Source organism: Scophthalmus maximus, chromosome 3 (assembly GCF_022379125.1).
Source record: "Scophthalmus maximus strain ysfricsl-2021 chromosome 3, ASM2237912v1, whole genome shotgun sequence".
NCBI classification, from domain to species: domain Eukaryota; kingdom Metazoa; phylum Chordata; class Actinopteri; order Pleuronectiformes; family Scophthalmidae; genus Scophthalmus; species Scophthalmus maximus.
In genome coordinates, this window is record NC_061517.1 from 22,319,454 (window position 1) to 22,344,389 (window position 24,936).

Genomic DNA, 24,936 nt, shown 5'->3' on the forward strand with positions numbered 1-24,936 from the left:
TCAGCAGGGCCGGATAGGGGCCACTTTTCAGCCCGGGAGTTTCAGGCCCAAGACCGGCCCACTTTTTCTATGGTGTGGTGGAAATTGAATACACGAAGCAACAGTTCAGCTCTTACTACCATGTAGTTTTTATTTATAATATGTTCTAACAAATGTATTTAATTCAATTTTGTATAGTGCCAAATCACAACATACATTGTCTCAAGGCAGAGAGAAATGCAGAGAACCCTTTGTACTGTCCCTGCATATTTGCTGCACCATCAGTGGAGTTGCCCACACGTGCCAATGTCAATGCTGAATTTATCTAATGTGTGTTTCAGCAGCTCTGTGAAATACTTGCCTGTGGATTTTTCACAGTCCACCACAGCGACCAACCGCTCATGAATGGCATTTGTGACATATCTGACAATGATAACACACTGGTCCTTTGATGTGACCTCTTGGGTTGTATCAATTTGAATTGAAAACATTCCTGCCTCTCTAACCTCATCTGCAATCGTGTCCTTTATCACCTGAGAACATCCACAACTTTACCAACAATGTCCTTTGAAAGTAGAGTCAAAAGAGAACCTCTACCATTTGCACCAGTGTCATGAAGCTTCTTGCTTTGCTCAATACAACTGCTAATGTGCTGTTGAAGGCACAGATCATACCGGCTCAAAAGTATGACCAACTCTAGAAAGTTGCCATGATTGACTGCAGTATTTTACTAGAGTATAAGCAGCCTCTGCTTGACCCACTCTGTAACTAAGTCCACATTTGCCTATGACTTTTATCACATCTATGATGCGTTCCATCACCTGTCGCCTCTTTTTCACCTGCTCATGATGTAGTCATTTGTTTGCCAGCCAGCAAGCTTTTCACATCTGCCCTTTGAGCCAACAGAAAGTAAGCATCAGCACTATCTCTGTGGATCTTACTTTTCTTATGCTCCTCTCCTCTATCCGCTGATGAACATGTTTCCATGTTTTCATACCTCCCTTTATGAAAGGACTATCACTTGCTGCAGGTGCAAATGCCAAACACACAGAACAATACAGTGATTGTGTTTTTTCACTGTATGTCAGCCACTTGCGGTTGGTGCAATGCTTGCTGTTAAAAGACTTTAGCTAGCAGAGGATTTTTTGTGGGTTGCTGAGGCTGGTAATGGAAAAACGTCTGAATCCTGTGGTTGAAGATGAGTAAAATAATCGAAATTATCGGTCTTCTCGTCTACACTAGCATCTGTCTGTACCTCTGGGATGTTATGCTGGGCTGCTGTTGTCTCACTGGATACTGTCTCTTTATCTCCTCTCTCAACATCTGACTCCCCTGTATTGCATGGCATTAAAAACACAGAAGGGCATAGACACTGTGATGTCACGACCGCAGATAGGCACAATGAATTCTCTCTAGCGTAAATCTAAATCTATAGCCTAATGTTAACACCATTCTGAATATCTTGATATCATATAGAATCTATCACCTCTCCTGCTCTATGTGTGTGTTATCTAATCTTACATGAAATAACTTTCATTGATATTGTTTGCGCTCTATCCTCTCTACCTGTCTCTTCTGCAGTCATGGCCTCTGGCTCCTCTTCCTCAGTTTCAGGAGGGGACTGGCCAAGAACAATCATGAAGAGGTCATTTTACTGTATACACAGATCACGCTTGAGGTTGTTGGGTTTTTTAAAATGCAACCCTAATAATAACACTGCAAATGATTAGGCCTATATCTCTCTTTACCAGCTGCCACTTGGGTCTGTCCTCCAAAACATTTCTGTGAGTTTGGAGTCTGGTTGTCAGTCAGTAAACCCAGGTAGCACATGTGTGAATCTATTATGATGACCAAACTCCAATCAATGAAAGTTAATAACAGGAATAATTAAAGCACATACAAATCTGATTAATCATCATCATCTTCATCCCTCTCATCCAAATCTGAATCTCCCTCAACTATCTGATAAAAATCATCTCTGCTTCAGTTCTGGCACATGTACATTAAGTAAATTAAGATGGTCCTGGTGTTCACTATAACTTACATTCGTAAAAGGGCTATTTTTTCAAAACCAAAATAATTGAACTGCCTTCAGAACTAAATATATAATTCCTAACAGGATAATTAACAAGAACATATATGATTAACATTGTAAAAATACTATAAAGTGTTCACATCTTTCCACAGTTTGTATGTAAATTCACAAGACCAAAATAAATGGGAACCATTTTCTGGATACAATTCACAGAAACAACAATTTACAAAACAACATGATGTGAGCAACCAGGGTCCCGGCTGTCAGAGCTCATGTGACCGATACGGGGCGTGGCTTACAACGTCAACATTGATTGACGTGAGTACCTCGAGCAGGAAGCGAGCGGTGACATCACTTACCAGAATTCCCCCTCAGTACCGTCTCAACGACGAATAGCCAGAGCGAGTCAACAGAGGAGAAGCGGAAACAAATAAACACAGGAGAGAGCTGCTGTCTGCGATACGCAAGTGTTTAAAGCTGATACATCAACCAGGACGTTGAAGGTGAGAATATCTACAGAGCCGCGTACCCAAGCGTACCTTCATCGCGGCGGCTAACGGTTGCATCCAGGTTCCTTTCACCTAACAAGCTAACGTGACGGCTAAGTTAGCTCATCGCTTTCCTGCTGTTTGTCGGAACAAAGACGCTCAGCCTTTAGCGACGCAGCCGTGTCTGCCCTCACTCATGTGCTCTACAGTGTGTGCTAACTCCACCTGTCTGTTTGCCGATGACTACAATATCTATATGTCTACTGTAACAAGCTAACAGGATGTGGTTCCTTTTTAATGACGGCGAGGTGAGGCGGCGCGGCGTTAGCTAATGTTGATCAGCAAATGAGTCATATGACAGAGACGCGACTCTTCTATTACCTTAGAATCATACACAGACATGTCTCTTTACATAACAGCATCAAGGAAACGCCTTATATATTGTAATTTAATCTAACGTCTGTTGAGCACTGCGTATTATCTCACAGCAAAATGGAGTTGCTGTGTTGTTATAGCGTTACTACAACCGCTCATTCTGCCTGGTCATAGGAGATAACTGTATGTTGTCTGCCTGTAGCTCCTGAACTTGTATAATATAATACAATCCATCTAACATGTACGTACAGTTGGAAGGGAAGGGTGTGGGTCGGTTAGTGTTTTCCCTTTTAGCGTTGTCAGCCCTTCTCCTCCGCCTCCCCCTCCTCCTTCCAACTCACTTCTTCTTTTCTCTTTCCCAGCCATGCCAATAGACTGGAACAAGTTGCCAAGAAGACCACATTCTTGTATCTAACCAATTCGTTCAGGCTTGCTGAAGTTAGCCCCGTGTTTCCTCTCCTTTTGATTCGCGAGTGACACCCTTTTGAGGCCCAGAAGCACAAAAGCTGACCTGTAATAACATCCTGCCAAGCATTTCATTCACCCCCCCCCCCCCCACTTACTGGCATAGTCAGACTAATGGCCGAGCAAATGAATTCACCTGGGTCCCCAGGCTATTCTGGTACCTGTCCATATACAGATGCGGGACATTTTCCCTTTTTACATTTCAAAAGAATGTCACTTCACAGTGGCGACTCAGGGATTAAGATTGTGTCACTGCGAGAAGCTGAGTCCTAACACTATTTTTTTCCAGGCTTATTCACTTAAACCTCTGCTTGCTAGTGTGTGTGTGTGTGTGTGTGTGTGTGTGTGTGTGTGTGTGTGTGTGTGTGTGTGTGTGTTGTGGTAATCAAGGGAGCGAACAAACACAGCTGAAAAGTAAACACAAGAGGGCATTGAATTGTCCCTCTGTGTCCACTAACACAATGATGCACTTGTCTTTGAGGGCTGACCATATCAGAATGGAGTAGTGGCTGGAGTAGCTAGTAGAGTCGGATGTGATTGTGGTATATTTTAAGGGAACACATGGATTTTCTGATGTCAAAATGAATGTTCGTGAACATTTGATTTTTGAAAAGGTTTAGTTTGGCTCAGTATGGTGCATTATCTTTTTGTGGGAATGATGTGTGACGGGGAGGAGCGAGTCAGCTTTTCTTTTAGTTTTTTTTTCTTCTTATATAACTGCCTTTGTTGTTGTGTCATGTAAGTAGGTTTTCATTTCTGAATACCGTGTTTGGAGGATTGTCATCATATTAGTTGTTGTTTTTAATAATAATTGCGTCCTCCTGGATTTGTTTTTCTTTACCTTCTTGAGCAAGAGATGGGATCACACGTCTTGTGATGGTGACACACAGTTGTCTCAGTGTGGTGGTGAGAAATCAGTCTTGCTTCAGTACTTATCAAATTTATCCATACAAAAGTATCAGTCCAGTACACTGGATTATGTGCTGATACAAACCCCGGCCCAACAGCCGTCACGTGACCACATTAAATACAGTTTCTTTGTCACTGTGATGATCAAATTCAGTGCTTCCTTTATACCCCCTCCTTCATTTAGTCATGGTGGTTTGCCAGCTCAGCTTGGCCTAGTTTTACGCGAAAGGGTGGTTTTGGACTGTTGGTCAGATAAAACTAAGACATTTGAAAATGTCAAATTGAATGTTGGGTTGGATGGTCTGCCTTGTCCCCCTGTAGACTCAACCATTGGCACATTGTAATTTATAAAGCCATAGATAGCCATGTACACAGATGTACATTCTTTGAAAAGGTAGAGGAAACTATTGCTTGCAGGGCTACTGAATAACTTTTTTTCTAGGAGCGCTGTAGCCCCTTAAGGAAAATTTTAGGGGCACAAGCAGAAAATTCAGGGGCACACCTTAAATCGGCCTGCATGCAATTATCCCCATTTTCACTATATTACTGATAAATGCTTTGGTAATGAATAGACAATTTACAGAAATTACAATGAGCTGTTATATTTTAAGTTCACAGTTTCACAATTTAATTGAATTAAATGAGGAAAAAGGGTCAATGGTTATTTTGCCATAGTTGAGTGAGACGTTAGCATGGATTAATGCAAAAAAAATTGATTGATTTTTTATTTCTTTTTCTGGCCAACTCATTTTCACCATCTACCTTTTTAGAGGCCACTTTTTTTCCATGCACCATGTGGTCGCTTCCCATAGGTTTTCATGTAAAAAGGTGGATAGTGTGAACACACCTTGACCCTCAATGCCTGCTATGAGGGTGAAATTATGATTTTTAAGTTGACTAATCACTCCCGGACTCATCCCAAAGAAGTAAATTCTTCTTGCTGTAAATGCTTGACTGTTGATGAATGTTGTCTCTTATATATAAATTGTTTAATGTTTTTGTATTTGTCTGTTATCAGTGTGATGGACAGCAGGTCTCCAGCTTCAGTCAAACACTTGGTCCCAGTTTGTCACAGATTCACACAAATCTTGTTGGACTCAAACACACTTGTGTTTACTAGCTGTCATATCATTGCTTCATGTCTCTGCTTGTGTCTTGTGCCGTGGGCGTGATGCCAGTCAGCTGACTGACTGTTAGCTTTCATTTCCTCTTCAGGCTGCTGTGGTAGTGAGTCCAGTTTTGGGAGCTGGACCACAGAGGAGTTCACACTGTGTCATGCATAAACCATCATGGTTTGTTACATAATGGGATCCATTGAGGGGCCATTAACCACGGCCTGTGCTGTGGTGCTCATGTGTTCGGAAAACTCCACCCATGTTTACTCAGTATGATTTTGCAGCTGCTTGTGCTCGACACGTGTATAGGTACAGTCTTTTAAGCGTAATGTCGCGGTTTGAATTCTGCATTGTTTGTGTTTGAACAACAACACACAGCGCAACAACAGCGCAGAAGTGCGGTTGCACAACGTAGCTGAGTGCCTCCTGCCCGCGTACCCTCTGTCCTCCTCTCTCACTCTGCTCCACATGCCTATCAGTGGCAGCAACGATGCCATTGCAAAGTTATCACACACATTCACCATCACCCTGTGTGAGAACAAGATTAGATAAGAAGATGCGGTGCTAGGGTGAAGCGATCCATTGTGAAGTTACAAAGTCACATCAGAAGAGATGCTTCTCTTATTGTCACCGTGCTTTAGTATTCACGTGCTGACGCTGTCTATGCCTGCACCCGTCCATCAGCTGATGTGTGCTGGCATTATGTGCTCCTGTTTAATTTTTTGTTGCTTTGCTGCCAACTGTGTTTTTTATGGAAAAGTGTACGTCATACTTAGATTATCCGGGCATCGAGTGGCCTTATCTCAGATATATTTTATCATTCTACCAATGTTGTTAATAATTGCAGCACTGTGCTCAGGGTTGGGCAGTATTATAACATGCAGTATATAGTGAAAAACCTGCCCACTATCAAGTATGAAGAAACAACTTACAGAGGTGTAAGAAAATGTATTTTTTCACAAAATCAATGATAGCTACACCTAAATCTCACAATTATTTATGAGTAAAATTATTTACACCATTAATCCTTTTCATGAAATGTCATAGTTTCTAATATGACGTTTTCTTTTTTTGGTTCAGCCCAACAGACTGAAAGATAAACATATTTAATTAATTTAGTTTCACATAAGATAATAAAAAGCAACAATTATAAAATTGGAGAAGCTGCCAGAGAATCTTAGACGAAACGACTGATCAGCTATCGGAATAGCTGGTGATTAATGTTGTCATTTGACCAATGGCGTCAGCTCCAAAATCAACAGTTCAAGAGCACTTATCTATCTATTTTACTACTGATGATTACTGGTGTCATCTTATGTGATACACTGTTACACTGATACACACACTTTGCAGGTTTATTCACCTGAACCAATGTGGTGAAAGCATTTCCAGCTGTTTCTTTCTTGTGTTGTATCTGTGCTTAGTAGGGCTGCAACTAACAATTATTTTCATAATAGATTAATCTGTCATTTATTTTTGGTTTGGTCCATAAAATGTAATAAAATGGTGAAAAATTAAGATTGTGTTTCCCAAATTCCAAGGGAAACACTACCGGATGCAGATTGTTAACTCTGCAGTTGGATGTTTTGTTTTTTCTACACACCAAAGATATTCATTTTACTGTCATAGAGGATAAAGAAACCACAAAATATTCTAAAATAATTTGGACCTTTTTCCCATAAAAACTACTTGATTAATAGATTGTCAAAATAGTTGGCAATTAATTTAGTAATCGATTACTAATCGATATGTGTTGTAACTCCTGTGGTTAGTGCTGCTAACTCCTGAGCACAGCATCCTGATGCAGGTCAGTATTTTGTATGTGTGTCTGGGTTATTCATCCAGCCTCTCGAGGTTGTCCTCTCACTGCTCTTTGTGTTTTCTCCTCAGGATGTCTCTGTATCCATCTCTCGAGGACCTGAAGGTCGACAAGGTCATCAGGGTAAGTGTTGATGCTATTTTTTACTAGTTGTTCTTACAAAGCCGTGTAATGCTTTCTCTGACTCTGGAGCTTTTAGAATGAAAAATAAAATAAAAAATCACGTCGTTATGTGGGAACTGTAGGATCCAGTATTTTTGTGCAGATATCTGCACATCAGGCTGCCTTCGTTTTCACTATTCTTTGATTTCTCTGTCTTTGGGCAGCATCTAACGCTATTTTTTTTCATAATCGATTAATCTGTCGATTATTTTCTCGATTAATCGATGAGTTGTTTGGTCAATAAAATGGTGAGAAAATGTCGATCGTGTTTCCCAAACCCCAAGATGATGTTTTGTTTTGTCCACACACCAAAGATATTCAGTCAACTGTCATAGAGGAGCAAAGAAACCAGAAAATATCCCATAAAAACTACTTGAACCGATGAATCGATTATCAAATTAGTTGGCGATTAATTTAGTAATCAATTACTAATTGATTAATGGATTTACTGTTGCAGCTCTACTCTGTCTGTTGTGAGTCCTTCAAAGGGGCAGTAAGCAATTCTTAAGCCAAACACGCTTTGTAAATATCTGCGAATATATCCTCACGGTCTGCTTGGTGTCGGTTCTGTGTGCGCACTGAAAAATAATCTGGGTTTTCGGCTCAGCCCAGGCTCTGTAAAACGAAAACAAAACAAATGGTGCAGGCTATACCGACAACACTGCAAGTGCAGTTTGTAAACATCACTCGTGGATATATTAAGGGACCTGATAGCGGGTGTTGCTGCAAGGCTATGATTTTGGCCTAGTGGTTTGCAACGTTGGTCTCGAATACCCGCAGACCCGGGTTCGCGGCCCGGCTAGAGCAAAGAGAAAGGAAAGTTCTCTCCATAATCGCTAACTGCCCCTTTAATTTGATAAGAGGCAATAGAAAGCCACTGAGTACAAAATCACACAGTATCCTTTAAATTTAATATCACATTTTTATTTCATTGGAGATATCATTTATTTCTGCTATTGCTTAGGCCCTTTTTCCGTTTAGAAGCACATGGAGGTTCACTGACTTAAAAAGTTTGAGACCTAAATGTTTTTTTGAAAGGCTTTCCAATTTCTAATAAAGATTCATGTCACCTTAACTACTTTACTTCAGTTATTCCTCCTTTCTACTCATTTGTATTGTAATGATGACAACTTCCTGCCATCCACTGACTGTTGCGTGCACTGTCTAGGCCCAGGCCCAGTTTGCCCAGACTACCAACCCTATGCCTGCCATCACTGAGGGAACCTACCAGCCTCAGCCGGCTACTGCTGGGATGCCAGGATCAAGTAAGTGTCATGAATACTGTTTAAAGCTTATAGAGAGTATGTCATACCTTGATTGTGTTTAAATGGATAGTGCAGTGATTTTGAAGTGGGGTTTTATGAGTTACTTATGCATAGTTAATATGTAACGTTTTTCGGTGGTCCCCTCTGCAACAGTGGGACTCAGACTTACGCTACTTCCATTTCCCCTCCAAACTCCGTTCAATGACATCGCTGATCACCATCTCCATAAGGTAACATTAACTATGCATAAGTAACTCATACAACCCCACTTCAAAATCACTGAACTATCCCTTTCAAACTTGATCACTCAGGGAATTAGCAAAAACACGTCTTACCCGAACTTGTAGCGGAAATGCCTCCACCTTTACCTTCTGTCTTTTTTCCCACCTATCATGTTGAATCTCTTTCCCTTGTTTCTTCTGGGTGTCACTGTGTGGGGGTCTTTGGTTGATCTGTTGTGTTGGTAGTGGATAAAGATGTATAGAGTGAGAGGTTTGGGATGGGAGGTGCAGTTATGGCGCCCTTCATACACGCTCTTTCCCTCGTTCTTTGTGACTTTCCATTTCTGTCTCATTGTGTTTTGGCTCATAGGGTTATGTTTTTGAGTTTGTGTGAAAGTGGGCCTGGGCGCTACAGTAAGCTTTACTCAGATGGAAGAAAAGAGAGGGAGAAATTAGGCACCCACAAAAGATTAAAAGATTAAAAGTAGGTAAGAAAAATGGACAGGGGGCTGATTTGAGATTAGAGAAAAGAATCCTTTATGCATATTTTCTCTCTCTTCTCCCACTTTTCTCACTCTCCGACTCACTCTGCTTCCTTTCTCTCTGACTGGATGTCCTGTGGGCTTTTTGTCAATTTTTTTATCTCAGCAGTGCTGGCCATGAGTTACCATGGAGACTGGCTCTGGCAGTTGTGCTGGGCCAGGGCATGATGGGAGATAGAAAGAGGAGGAGTTGATTTGAAAAGGAACGAGGTGGGAGGGAGCTCATGGGGTAAAAGGAGGAGCGAAAGCGAGAGGGGAGGTGAAAGGAGACGACTTGGTTGACATCGGTGCTGGACCACAGCCTACTCTACAGTCAGACTGTTTCTGATTGTGGTTCTCTGTTGGAGGAACGAGCTACTAAAAGCTATCAGAGCAGTGGCTCAACACTGCTAAGTTTTTATTTTAAAAAGGTGTTTTAAAATGATCTCTGTCCACACAAGTGTTTTAGCTCAGTATCAGAAGTAATCCACGTCCACGCTAACACACCTATCCCATGACCTTTTACGTACACTGGTCATGCGTGTGCCAGTGTAAACTGGATGCAGATTGTTTACTCAGCAGCTGGTTGCTTAGTTACAGAAAAAACTTAAGTGGTGAAATGTAAGAGCAGGGGTTTCTTTTCTTGGAACAACGAGGTGGAGCATTTTGCTTTCACTAGTGCTGGTAGTTGAATCGTGACTGATAAGAGCCAATCAGGAAGTGAATGTGGGTGACTACGTCGTCATTTCCAAACATATCTGTTTCTGCCCATCTACTACTACTAAGACTACGCAGCAGCCGAGTTTTCAAACCCAAATGGGGCGAGCAGCGTTTCTCAGTTTTAGGTGCACAGAAAATTGGGAGTAGTGTGGACGGCAGGCGTAAACTTTGCAACAGTGATGCCTTTTAAAACCAAACGTAGTTGTGTGGAGGTTGCCTCTATCTTCAAGAACCTCTTGTAGACTCACCTCCTCTTCTAACACGTGACAGCCTAACATGCACTGAAGTAAGTGCATCTTCTTTCCCTGATCTTCACTCTGTCCCATTTAAAAAATTTAGATCTCAGTATTACTTCAAGGTCTCCTACAGTACTGACACTTTAGTTTTGTTCCTCAGTTGTTAGTGCACTTTGGATGAAAGCGTCTGACAAATGACTAAGAGTAAGCATATTTGCTAATTCTGTTAACAGTGACCTTAGTAACATGGACCAAATTCTGTCTGCCAAGGTTGTCTTTTATCATCAAAACACAACTCATGCATATCCTGCATGAAAGCTGTTGCAAGATCATGTAAGTCATGATTTGACTCTTCCTTCCTGAAAGCATCAGTAAGACCCATTTGCAATGGTCAAGCATGGGCCAGCGTCAGCCAGTGGAGACATTAATCCAGGGCATCATTTACTGACTAATGATGAAATATGGGTTTGAGTTCAAGGTCTGTTTCCCACACACTGCAGTTAAAGATAGACCTCCTAGCAGAAAAGGGAGGCAGGCAAGGGAGGGACTTCAAGAACAGGACAATTGTATAGATTTGAATAAAAGCCGATTTATTTTTTTTAATTCAATGTGGGTGGATGTGGAGTAGGCATGTGTGGGAGAGTTGGATGGAAGAGGAGGTGATAAAACAAGAGAGCACTAATGAGGACAAAAAAAGGGAGGGAAATAAAGAAACACATTGAGTTTTCATTTTATTTTAATAGGGCCTACTGTACATTGTGACTCATGATCTACTTTTTTCTGTCATTTGTACTTTTTGTGTTTGGCCAACATGTGCCCATGTTCTCTTTCTTCCTGCTTTGTACCTGGACCAGAGTCGCCTTCCTCTGATCACATGGGGGGAGTTCAGACCATGTTCGCTTTAGACTTGATGTTACCTTATAAAATCCTTGCACAGGCATTGTTGTTGAAACAAGAAAAAATCAATGACTGATTATGTCACATTTATTGAAGAGCACACAGCCATCTGATGGTATGAATGATTTAGCTAAATGTGGAAGAGGTTTGATTGGATCATAAAAGTTTCCTGGCCATTTGTGAGTCTACATACGTAAGGCAGCATTCAACAAAAATCTGAATGGAGAGAAAAAAAAGTAATTTTGACTGCCGGACAGGCTGGTTTGTTTTTCTGAAACTGCTGATCTTTTCCCACACTCCAGGGTTTAGTCAGTATGGTAAGGAAAAGTAAAAAACATCCACTTAGCAGCAGTTCTGTGGCTGGAACCACCTTGTTGATGAAGAGAAGTCAGAGGAGAATGGTCAGGCTGTTTGGAGATGACAGAAAGGCTACGGTAACACACAACAGGGAACATGTAGTCTGGTCTCACGAGTCTGGATTTCTGTTAAGGCGGCTGCTGCAATTTAGCATCAGCAGCATGAATCCATGGAGCCAGCCTGCCTTGTGTCAACAGTCCAGACTGCTGCTGCTGATGTTCTGATGGTTTCTTGACACACTCAATCCAATCAATCATTGTTTGAATGTCACAGTCTATCTGAGTGACCATGCGCATCTCTCCATGACGACAGTTTACCATCTTCTAATGGCTACTTCATGCAGAATAATGCTCCATGTCACAAAGTGAAAGTCGTCTCAAATCGCTTTCCTGAACATCCGTGTCCTCCCCAGTCACCAGATCTGAATCCAAGAGAATACAGATTTTTTTGTCCTCATACATCACTGTGACACAGCTGTTTCAGAGCTGACACCAGGGATGTGATTGGCTGAGAGCGTATTTATTAATCACCACAACCCCTGATCTAAATTCCACCTCAGCCAGCACGTGTTTGCACTGCTGCACATGCTTTACATTAGCCAAAATAGCAGATTTCTTGGAGACACCCACAAGAAAATGTGTAACTATGTAGTCACTGATTGATTTAACTTTTTTCCTCCCTCCGATGACTCTCCTTACATGTCCTTTCTTTTACCTTTGCCAGGATAAATGCAGGAATCGTTGCTCGGATGCAAGAGCAATGACATGCTCTAGAAGGAGAGGCTCACTTAATATTCTGGGACTTATGTACAGTATTACTTCCTCAGGTTTGGCTGGGTGATGGCCTCATGACTCATGACTCATGACCTACATGACATCACCAATGGTCACAGTGTTGTGTACATGTATTTAGCTTTGTAATCCACACATACAAACTTTAACTAACACTGCAGAGAATAAGATTATCGTAGCCATTCTACGAGGACTTTACCGATCCTGAAAATGAGACCAAAACCGTGGTACAAACATCCACAATCTCAATTCAATTCAATTCAATTTTTATTTGTATAGCGCCATACCACAACATACATTGTCTCAAGGCACTTTACACAGTCAGGTCAATATTACAATATTACAGGGAAAACCCAACAAATCCCACAATGAGCAAAGCACTTGGCGACTGTGGAGAGAAAAAAATCCCTTTTAACAGGAAGAAATCTCTGACAGAACCGGACTCAGTTGTGTATAATAATAATAATTATGACGGGTTTGGATCCTGCAGCTCTGGGGTCAGAGATACACTAGGAGAGAGAGAAAACAGAGTTAGTGACATGTAATGTAAATACAGGGGGGCAGAGAGAGGGGGGGGGGGGGGGGGGGGAGGAAGGAGAAGGAGAGAGCGAGAGAGGGAGAGAGATGCTCATGATATAAGTTCCCCCAGCAGTCTAGGCCTATAGCAGCATAATAAATGAATGGTTTATTAAACACCTGAGCAGCTCTAACTATAAGCTTTATCACTAGTCACTTGTTTTATGTGTGAGTCAAAGGACATGTCCTGGTCAAAGGTAACTCCAACGTTCCTCACAGTAGAGCTGGAGGCCAAGGTTATACAATCCAAGGTAACTATATGATCAGATAATGTTTCTCTGAGGTGTTTAGGGCCGAGTAAAATGACTCTGCCCTAAATTAATTTAGGGCCTTTCTGTCTTCAAGACAGTCCTGAAGTTTGTCTACCTGATTAGTTTCATCTGGCTTTATAGAGAAATACAGCTGGGTATCATCAGCGTAGCAATAGAAATTTATGTGGTGTTTTCCTATAATATTGCCAAAAGGAAACATATATAAAGTTAAAAAGTATCGGTCCGAGCACAGAACAGAATTGAAGATTTGTTGTTAACGTTAACAAACTGAAATCTATCAGATAAGAAGGACTTAAACCATTCTAGTGCTTTTCCTTTAATCCCAATATGTTCTAGTCTCTGTAACAGAATTTTGTGATCGATGGTATCAAATGCAGAACTAAGATTTAATAGGACGAGAATAGAAACATGTCCAATGTCTGAGGCCATGAGAAGGTCGTTGGTAACCTTCAGCAGTGCTGTTTCTGTACTATGATGTTTTCTAAACCCTGACTGAAAGTCTTCAAGCAGAATATTCCTGTGTAAATAGTCACATAACTGGTAAGCAACAGTTTTTTCAAGGATTTTAGAGATAAAGGGGAGGTTTGATATGGGTCTAGAGTATTTTTTTTGAGCAGAGGTTTAACTACTGCCACCTTGAAGGCCTTTGGTACATAGCCTGTTAATATACATAAATTGATCTGATCTAATATGGAAGTATTGATTAAAGGTAATACATCCTTAAATAGCCTTAATGAATAAGATCTAAAAGACAGGTTGATGGCTTGGATGAAGTGACAAGTGAAGTCTGCTTAGCCAGATCTATAGGGGAGAAGCATTCTAAATATAAATTAGGTGATGCTGTTGGTTCAGATTCTGTGCTATTAGTGGGAAGAAGCTGATAATTTTTTTCTCTGATGGTAATAATACTATTTTTCCAGTCTAGGTGAGAGTCATCTAGACTATTGGAACGCCACCTCCTTTCTAACCTACGTGATGTCTGTTTTAAAGCACGTGTCTGTGCATCAAACGCTGTTTGACTGTCTTCTTTTACAGAGGGGCGACAGTGTCTAGTGTGGAACGTAGTGAGGCTGCTGCACTATCAACAACATCATCAATTTGTGTGGGAGTAAAGTTTTGATAACTATCCTGCACTGTATCGACACATGGCAGTGGACTAAATAACAATGGAACTTTTTCTTTGAATTTACTTAGAGAGTTTTCTGATAGACATCTGCTGTAATAGAACTTTTCTCCAAATTCCGTAAAGTTAATAATCGAGAATTCAAATGTAACTAAGTTGTGATCAGATAGAGGGTTTTGAGGAAATACTATTAGTTTGTCAATGTCTATGCCATTTCAGAACGAGGTCGAGGGTGTGATTAAAACTGAGTGGGTTTCTTTACATGTTGAGAAAAACCAATTGATTCTATGAGCGAATTAAAGGCAGAACTAAGACTGTCATTGGCAACATCCACATGAATGTTGAAATCACCCACTATAATGACTTTATCTGTGAGTAAGTGCCGGGTGGACGATATACAACGACTTGAATAACTGTTTTTTGACATTTCCAGCTTAGGTTAAAGAGGCTAAGAGTCAGGCTTTCAAATGAGTTAAAACTATGTTAAGGTCGAGTGTTAAGCAATAAGTCTGATTGGAAGATTGCTGCTACTCCTCTTCCTTGGCCTGTGAGTATTATTATAAGAGGGAGGTGTTGATTCATTTAAACTTACATATTTTTCTGGCTGTAGCCAGGTTTCAGTCATATAGAATAAATCAATGTAATGATCAGTTATCAGATCATTCACTAATAAAGATTTAGATGCGAGTGACCTAATATTTTATAATCCACATTTTATTGTTCTATTTTTAGGTTCATTTATAGGCTTTGTGTTGATCTTTATGAGATTTGTGTGAATTACACCTCTTTTATTTACCTTTGGTTTAGATAGTTGAAGTGGTTGGGGGGCAGACCCATAATCCTGTATCACAATCTCATATTGTGAAACAGGATCATGGGAACATGAGACTCACGCCCCAAGCTGCTGCCTGTTGAGCTCTCAGTACTTCACTAATGTGATACAGTTACATTGTCTCTACTTAATTAACACGATAACACATGTAAATCACCAATTTTTTTTAGATGAAGTTAGGGGAAGCTGTATATTTTGTGAATATTACACATTGCACAAATTACATTGGCCAAAATCACCCCCCACTCACTATATGGTGAGTTTGCCATTTTGGAGTTCTGTCCAAATTCTTAGTGACATGTCTTATACCCTGTATCCCACAATGCATCGTGAAAAGTAGTGTACAACCGATGTTCACCAACCAAGCAGTTGTATACGATCATGCATTGCTCTGGATGCGCTTAAAACCAAATTGTGCCTTGTCTCCCCAGGAGGAGGGGTAGTCCGACTGGCGCGACCCAAGTAGCAGGAACATGCACAGGTACGGGCTTTTGTTGCTCGGGCAACAGCCCGTTTACCCTGATTGGCTGAGCTTCCCCTCTGGAGAAAGATCAGATTTTTGCTGTTCTGGCTGCATCAAAATGATAAGCCCATCAGTAGAAAAGTTAAATCAAATTAAATTCCCATTTCATCTAATCTTGTGTTAATTTATTTTGCCACCATAACGTCAGCTATGCCCTTTGCCCCCAGTCACGTGACTTTGTTTATAATTTCACAAGGAGCACTACATGCAGGTTAGAGAAATAGCCCCTGCCAAGTAGTATCTGAAAGTATTTTTTTCACTACATAGAATTCCCTAGGTAGTGAGTAGGGGGAGTGAACCAGTGTGTGATTTCAGACACAACCATTGTCTTCCAACTGTATGTGTCACGTGACTATTTTTCGCCCAATCATGAGTTATCACACCTGTGGTGAATGGTTTTAGTAACTCAGTAACAACCCTGAGATTTCAGACCCAGGGTGGGAACAGATGAATAACAACAACAACAACAAAAAACAGGTCTAAACAGACCTCTCCAGATTTGGAGAATTGTCACGCCACTACTTTCCATCATAGCACAGAACTGAATACTGACGTGCAGACCTTAAAAAGAGGCCTCTGTAGCTCGAGCAAGAATAAAATACAATCTCTAGGAAGAAACCTGATTTAAAAGAGAAAGAATTAAAACATTAAGTCTTAAAACATAAAATTAACAACTAGATGGAGACTAAATGTCTTCAGTGTTACAATTTACTAGTTATATTTAGGGGCTTAAGAAAAACATTAATATGTATTAACATCCACTAATGTATTCATTTATTCATTATGTAACCAAAAGGTAAACTGGTTTTCTCTTCTCCTTCCAACCAACTGTCTCTCACTCTCCTTCTCTTCTCTTTGTCCTCCCTCCATCTGCTCCGCACAACTCTGTTCTTTCTTTGGCTCGCTTCTCCATCCACCTCCTCCTCCTCCTTATTCCCAAATCTCCGTCCTCCCAGGCTTGTACCCAAATCTGGAGGAGCTGGGCGACTACATGGGCCTGGCCCTCAACAGTGATGAAGTCCAGAGGAACCTGGCCCTGTTGCCTGTGGCTGACAATGTAAGTGTATGTTGTATAGAATTTTTTTTGCAACGATAAAATTTTACTCACTGCTTGTGTAACTCGCAGTGATGCTGTCAAATGCCCAGGTGTAAGGAGTTATGTTGGTGATATTTGATTGGACTTACTCATTAGGCGGCCACCCCAAATATATTATCTGATCATATTGCTCTGTACGCAACTGTTTCTGCTGCCTCCAAGTGGCCAAACATTTTCAGGGTTTTTTTGTAAGTGGAAGGAACCATGAGCTGTAGATGTATCCAAGCACAACACTGGACTGGGATCCTGGAGAACCAGATTACTTGAATGACTCACCACAGGCCTGGAGCAGTGTGTGGGAGGTTGTGAGCTCTTCACTCTCACCCAAGTTTGTGTGTGTGTGTGTGCGTGTGTGTGCGCGCGTGCGTGTGAGTGCGCGTGCGTGTGGTAACTTTTTTTAAAATTTATGTAATTTATTACTTATTGTTTATGCAAAGCATATCAATGGTGGAGTTTTCAAAAAGCATCCCTGGCCACATTCACTGGTGGAGGAGGGGAGGAAATGGATTCCTCCCACATATCTCTGTTTGATGCAGCATTCCTTTAAATCTCTGAATTTTTATGTTCATCTTTAATCCTTTCTTCCTCTCAACCGCTCCCACTTGTTCTTTCTCAACCCGACTCTTCACACTTTCTCACCTTCCTTGCTCCCTGGTTTTCCATTCCTCATCCCTCAGCAAGTGGCGGTGCCCTCCCTCTCAGGTGTCGGGGGCATGGTGCGGCCGGTGACGGGGGCAGACGTCGGCGTCAGGCGGGCGGAGATCCGCCCGGGGCTGCGGGAGATTATACTCTGTAAGGACCAGGACGGGAAGGTGGGACTCAGGCTCAGGGCCATCGACAACGTGAGTCAGCAACTTTTGACAGGGACCTGCATGTATTATTCAGCACAGGCCAACTGTTGTTCACACCCATTTGACATCACACAGACCACACGCCCTTCTTCCAATCTCCCACAAAAGATCAAGATTGAGATCTGAGTCAAACTGCGTCATTTGGTGTAAACATTCAATCTCTTTTATTCTGTGACTGGAGCTTAAAGGGATAGTTCAGTGGTTTTGAAGTGGGGTTGTATGAGTTACTTATGTATAATTAATATGTTACCTTATGGAGATGGTGATCAGCGATGCAGAGGTAACGTTTAAAAATGTGTCGAAAAAGACTTTTTGGTGGTCCACTCTGCAACAGTGGGACTCAGATTTTCGCTACTTCCACTTCTCCGCCAAACTCTGTTAAATGACATCGCTGATCACCATCTCCATAAGGTAACGTATTTACTATGCATAATCAATTCATACAACTCCACTTCAAAATCACTGAACTATCCCGTTAATGTGATGTGACCTGTTCATCACTAGGGTTTTTTAAAATGATACATATAATAGACCTGTTTTCATTATCATTTAATATCTCATGGATTTAGACTAACTTGCTATAGTTAGCAGCTAAAATAGTGAATGAGTGCTGGGTTTTTAATCGGTGCTAATAGCGTGCTGTAAGACGATAACTGATCTCTTTTGATACATGGCCAGCTTGAAAGTGGTACTATGCTACTGAATGTACAGTGGGGTTCAAAAGTCTAAAACCACCCCTCCATTTTGGTCTCAGACTTTTGGACTCAGCTGTAGTTAATAATTCAGTTTCTACCGAGTTGCACTAATACATGGGCAGGGCTGAACTGTCTGAAATGAGTCAGCAGAAACAGACGATCCAGAGTAATGGATGTACTGCTGAAATGACACAGATACAGCACACTCGTGATTTTTGCCCCCATGCAGAACAACTGTAATCAACATAGCATCCATAGAAAAGAGAACATTCCCTGATTTGAAACTGAATCCTCAAAGTTGGCCATAAAAACTGCAATATATCCCTCCAGTCCATATGGATTATTATCCTGCATGGACATAAAGGAAAAGAGTGTAACCAATTTTTAAAATGATCTATCATGTCTATTCCCTCCTTTTGAATGAACATTTAATCTCTTCTTTCCTGTATGTGTCCTCTTTCCTCAAAGAGGAAAATCCTTTGTTTTCTCGCCACTGTCAACCCCTCCCTAAGTCGTCCCCCCCCCCCCCCCCCCCCCCCCCCCCTTCCTCCCTCCATCCCCCCAGAGTCATGTTCAATGTTTTATCTGTTTCCTCTCCTGTAACAGGGAGTGTTTGTCCAGCTGGTGCAGGCTAACTCCCCCGCGGCCCTGGCCGGGCTGCGTTTTGGGGACCAGGTCCTTCAGATCAATGGTCAGAACTGCGCCGGCTGGAGCGTGGACAAGGCCCACAAGGCCCTGAAGGCTGCAGCCGAGACCCGCATCGAGCTGGTGGTCCGGGACAGGTGAGGAGTGTGTGATGAGGATCTGTAAGGGCAATAACAGTGTGTCCTGAACCTTGTATCAAGCCCTACTGTTTTCTACTTGTTTGACCAATGCACCAAAGTTACCTTTCTGATTTAATTTGAGTCATTGTTACATTAAACCAATGAAAAGTAAAACACTCAAATGTAGCTTTCTAAGTAATTTGATTTTACGGCCATTGCTATCTTTGATGTGCACAGTTACCATGGTTACAGGGGTTAAGAACGGACTGTAAAAGTTCACACATACAGCCTGAAATCAACAGACTCCCTCTCATCTCAGCTGAAATGTGGTCATAAAGTCATCTCCCTGTTCTTTCTACTGTTCACCTGCCTGGTGGCCTGCCTGTTTTCTGTTGTTTGTTGCCATTTCTTGTTTAATGTGGGGACTGTACAATCAGTAAGTCTCTAAATCTGTTACATTTTTCCTTCAATAACCGCTAACGTTAGCTACTATACTGGCAGAGACACAAGTCACTGAAATGCAGGCTGCGTCTTATTAGGACAGGCCCAGAAGCTAAATCAGCTTGTGCAGAAAATACTGTATTTATTTTTAAAAGCAGGAGATATGATATATGCCTGAAGCACAAAATATGATTCTGTTGATGCACTCAGGATGTCGAAGACTAACTAAAACGGTTATTAGTTAATTTGTCTATTTTTCATAAATGTTTGTTAATTTTCATCTGTTTTCCTTAAAAAGCAACTGGAAACTAAGTAAAATGACCTATCATATATAATTACAAATATCTATGGATAGTGCATGATAATATGGGTAATGCACATGGTCTGGTACAATAGTTTTTATAACACTTCATTGTACTTTTGATTTTGTTTTAGACGTAGTAAATTACTGGTCATGTGCTTTATGATATACATGAAGACATGGCACAGAAACATATGATGTGAAGACATCACCTGTATCGCTGACTTGTCTTTAACTATGTGAAGCAGTTGAGGTTTAAAATTCTCCAATGGCTCCAATATTTGGCTCCCTGTGCTTGCTGCTCCATCATTTGTACTTTTCGGCTCAGCTGAAATTGTATTGTTTTTATAAAAATACTATCAAAATAGTCTATATATATGATAACTATCAAATAGTCTTGTATTTTCTTAAATATTTTACAGTTTTCTCTTTTCTTAATCATAGATATGCATATTATAAATGTATGATCATTCTTGTACACTGTAATTTTAAAATGACTCTTTTTAACAAAGCTTTACACCTGTGTGTGTGTGTGTGTGTGTGTGTGTGTGTGTGTGTGTGTGTGTGTGTGTGTGTGTGTGTGTGTGTGTGTGTGTGTGTGTGTGTGTGTGTGTGTGTGTGTGTGTGTGTGTGTGTGTGTGTGTCTAGGCCATTTCAGCGCACCATCACCATGCACAAAGACAGCTCAGGTCACGTGGGCTTCATCTACAAGTCTGGTAAAATAACCTCGCTGGTCAAGGAGGGCTCTGCTGCCCGTAACGGTCTGCTGACAGAGCACTTCATCTGTGAAATCAATGGACAAAACGTCATTGGACTTAAGGTCAGACACGTGTTTCTGTACAAACAAGCCTTTGCATTGAGTATTTTGTCGAGTATGAGCTGATAATTGAACTTTGTTGAGCTTGATGAACTGAAAATGTTTTAAAATTAGAACATTAGAACATGCACCGATTGAAAGTAAGTGCAGCACTCACCAACTCCCAAGTGTGAAGTGTGTATTACCTGTTGGCAATGTTTGCTTAGTAGTTTACTTTTAGTCCAACATTTGCCCCAGTAGGCATGTAGTTTCTGTTTGCCCTGTGATGAGTTTTTAGTCTGAACATAACGTTGTGTTTTGCAGATTTCTACAGTTTTTCTCCTTTGATCGATACAGTGAATGTCACACAGTTGTCTTTACCTTTCATACAACTATCACAGAAAACATGGTGTACAAAACATTTAGCATTCAGCAAACATTTAACCCTAACCCAGCACATCAGTAACCGGGTGTTTGCTAAAAAAACGCAACAAGAATCTCATCTTAGGTCACATCAGTAACTGTATATAAAGATGGATGACACGTCCACTTCCTCCCACTTTACTAAAATGAAGCCAAAATATCCTGGATATGGGCTATGTGTAGTAGTGATCTGAGAAAAGAGTCGCGGTATCAAGGTGCCGTTGATACACTTGTCAGTTTCATCGCTGTCAATCATGATATCAACCCATTTTCATAGCATCAACTAATAACTAATTAGAACCGAACTTATCACAAAAATGAACATTTGAAAATGAAATGTGTACTTTGACTTGTCCCATCTACGAACACGGATGAGGTGTGGTTTATGAGCTGTACCAGCCACCAGGGGCAGTCAAGATGATTTTGCTTTGCCTCTGGGAGCTGTCATGTCATTCACCTTCAAAACAGTCATTAGGTCATACATACTGACACATTATGTCATGGCCTGTGATGACACCTGCCTCTGGCTTTGTTTCTACCTAAGGAGCATGCAGATGTCTTGTGGGTGACGTTCAGCCTGCTTAACATATTTAATCTCTAAATTTAGGAAAGTTTTGAGAACACACACCTTTGAAGCTTATGTCTTGTCTGGTCTCGATACTGGGCTTTAATTTTTTCTATCAGCGCATGGGAGAAAAACTGTAAAGTGAATGTGTTTTACAAAAGCTTGAATTTAGTGGCGAGTCATTAGTGACACGAGGTCCTGACATCTCACTGTGTCAAAATTCCAGGATTCTCAGATCAAGGATATTCTGAGCACCTCCCCGACCGCCATGACCATCACCATCATGCCCAAGTTCATCTATGAACACATGATTAAGAGGTGAGACTTCCACAGTTTCCTGAATCTAGTGTAATAAGCTCAACATTCATTTTTTCCCCCATTTGTATCAGTGAGTCAGGGATCTAGTCGCAGTTCAGTTCAGCCTTGGCTCAGCTGTAAGGTGTCCTACGATAAGCCTTTGATTCCGGTTCCCAATGTGTCACCTTCATTCTTCAGTTTAAATTGGAATTTCAGCAGTTAAAGTCCAATAAATACAAAGGAAAGTGGTAAACTGTCCAATGTCAAATTAATAAACAAAGCATGAATTCTTCAGGGGATGAAGAAATGTATTAACTTACATATTTCCTGCTGCAATGGAAATAAACAAAGCCTTGAAAGTTAATTCAAAACATTAAGGTTCACTCATTAACCATTAACTATTTGCTTATCAGCATGTATATTAGTAACATAATGGATTTTCAACAGTCACTATAAAGTACTTGTTAGTGTTGTATTCTGCATATGTTCTACAAACACTGGGCCATTATCTTAGATATATCCCTCAATAGCCTCCTGATTACTGTTTACTGATGGTAAGTAAGGAAGTTGTTGTACATTAATGTCAGTCTTAATGCTCATTATGGACCTTTCTAAGGTGTTAATAACGTCCAAATGGAAATTAAGTCTTTCTATCTAAGAATATATTCCACATTCTGAAGTCGAGTCTCAACTCCCTAGCAGTTATTTACCCACACAGGTTTCCCATCCTAAAGCTGCCTCATCTTCACTCATGATACACGAGGTCCAGTTGAAGTCTTTATTCTGATACTCAGTCTGACTTACTGGTCTTTGACCAACTGACACAAACTACAGGAGTAAAAGTGTCTTCAAATTGAACCCAGAGGTAAAGTATGATGCTCTTCACTGTCAAGCTTATTGGTGTTTGATATCTCTTCAAGGATGTCCACTGGTCTCCTGCGGTCGTCCATGGATCACTCTGTCCCAGAGGTGTGAAGACCAGCAGGACGACTGTGACCTGTCAGGATGTCTACAATACAGTTCTTTCTCTCTCTCTGCTCTTTATTCATATCTATCTGTCTGTCTCTCTTTACTGTCTTCATACCAAATCACCTCCTGCGTCACAATCAACATCGTCGCCCTTTTCTCACCCTCAACATAATCTTAAAATGCCTTTTTCTTGTTGTTCACTCTATTCTTTTGACCTTTTCTACATTCCCCCTCCTCTCTTTTGATATTTTTACTTTTTATATATTAACCTTGTAGTCTCGAGTATTACATGTTTATTTTTTCTGGTTTTGTATTTGAGATCGAGGACAGTACAAAAATGTTTTTCAAGCCATGAACACGATCATCAGTCCAGAACTTCCTCCTCGGCGTCGAGATGAATCATCGGCACGTGGCGTGTTTTAATCGTGTCAAAATGCTGTCAAAGCTACCAGTCGGTCATCAGAATCCTTCAGAATCCTTCAGCACCATGTAGATCACAACTGCGCTCTCTGTCCCTGCACTCGGCCCCTACATGTGTGAACATAAATAATAAGAGCTGAACAAGCACCCGGGGCCTCGTGAAAACGTTTGCTAACTCTGTTCTATATCCCAGTGTCATTTTTACTTGGCCAGTAAAACTAATAGGTTTTAGCAAAAAAGTCTTTTTTAGTTTAAAGGTGACATATTATGAAAAATCACTTTTTCAATGTTTGTGCACATAAATGTGTGTATGTGGAGTCTGCCAGCACACAAACTATGAAAAAAGACTACCCTGTGTTTTTTTGTGAGCTGGCTAAACCCTACAGCCTGGCTCTGAACGACTGGTTCAGATTGATCCCCCACTCCGAGAAGGGGTGTGACATTGCCTACAAATTTTGAAATCACAACAGCCTTGGCCAGCTGGCCAATCAGAGCTGACTGGGGTTTATCGGGAGGCGGGGCTAAATTAAATCCAGGCATTTCAGACAGAGGGTGAAAAGAGGAGATACAGGAATGGGCAGTATGAGAACGCTGATGCCTTTTTTTGACATGTAAACCTATTCAAGTGGCAACCTAAATTAAAAGTATGAACCTGAATATGAGCATAATATGTCACCTTTATGTTATATGTGAATATTAATGTTGATTATTTTGGCACCAAGATCATGATATTTTGTTTCTCTTCTTGTTGACACCCACCATTTATAGACCCTAGATTCTAACATGTACAGTATGTGAGAGCTACAATGTGGGAGTTTCCGCCTTCATGAGATGCACCATGAGATGGTGGTGTATCATCGCATCACATTTCCTGTCACGATTAAACTCTGATGTGTTCGGTGTGTACTGTAGGTACTGGGCGCAGCGTCTGCGCAATCCAGGGGAACGTGTAGGGAGAAAGGCAGCAGTAGATGTTGTCATCCTATGCGGCTGGGACTCGGCCCTGTCCATAAACACCCTGAGAACCATGAGAGGTTAGGCCAGATCCTAGATAAGTGTGTGGCAGTTGGTTTGTTTGTTTGATGCCATCTCGTGCTTCAATCTGTCAATTTCAAGGGAGCTGCTGGTATTTGTTTGGACAGGGTCTATGCTGGGCAGACCCACTAAGTGCACTTTCCACTACCTTTTCGGTGGTTGACTTTCCTGTGTCCACTTCAACAGATAAATTGGTTGTGTTCGTGGTGCCTCATGTTAATGAGAGAACTCATGAAACAAAGGCGTGTGAACTGTAGGAAAACGATCCAATTTGATGCTGAAAAATTCTCTGCTCAGATTAAATTCCTTAACTTCCTCAATTGATGAGCACAGTGAGACTGAGCAGAGCTCACAGGTGTGAATTTCTACTTGTACTCCTTTAATTTTCTAGGTATGTAATCTTATAAACATTACTGTCATTCTGTAAAAAAAAAGGTTTATATAAGAATGATACCAAGCTAATAATGTAAAACAATTAAACAATCTCTCTGTTCAAATTGTCTTGATAGTGTTTGATCTTCACCTTCAACATGATCGTTTATCTTCGGACTGATGTGTGTTTTGGGGGAAACAATGCAACAAGTGAATCCACAAAAACTGTC

The 24,936-nt window shown here is 41.1% G+C and overlaps 1 protein-coding gene across 2 annotated transcripts; it reads left to right on the forward strand.

Moving 5' to 3' along the window:
- The first annotated feature begins 2,340 nt into the window (after window positions 1-2,340).
- sdcbp2 (syndecan binding protein (syntenin) 2) lies at window positions 2,341-24,831 on the forward strand. 2 transcript variants are annotated; one of them, XM_035643984.2, is made up of 9 exons: window positions 2,341-2,517; window positions 7,257-7,308; window positions 8,516-8,612; window positions 16,638-16,744; window positions 17,455-17,619; window positions 18,930-19,105; window positions 20,478-20,649; window positions 21,840-21,931; window positions 22,831-24,831. In XM_035643984.2, exons 2-9 carry the CDS (start codon window positions 7,258-7,260, stop codon window positions 22,883-22,885), a joined length of 915 nt encoding a protein of 304 aa, XP_035499877.1. In that variant the 5' UTR covers window positions 2,341-2,517; window position 7,257; the 3' UTR covers window positions 22,886-24,831. The 2 variants fall into 2 exon arrangements, with proteins under 2 accessions (XP_035499877.1, XP_035499878.1); XM_035643985.2 differs by having other exon boundaries at window positions 2,344-2,517; window positions 16,638-16,738.
- Window positions 24,832-24,936: the final 105 nt, after the last annotated feature.

Excerpts from the sequence above, each read along its gene's own strand:
- sdcbp2 (XM_035643984.2), top strand. The coding sequence starts at position 7,258 with ATGTCTCTGTATCCATCTCTCGAGGACCTGAAGGTCGACAAGGTCATC. Across the intron at positions 7,309-8,515 it reads AGGTCGACAAGGTCATCAGG|GCCCAGGCCCAGTTTGCCCA; the intron begins GTAAGTGTTGAT and ends TGCACTGTCTAG. Across the intron at positions 20,650-21,839 it reads AAAACGTCATTGGACTTAAG|GATTCTCAGATCAAGGATAT; the intron begins GTCAGACACGTG and ends TCAAAATTCCAG.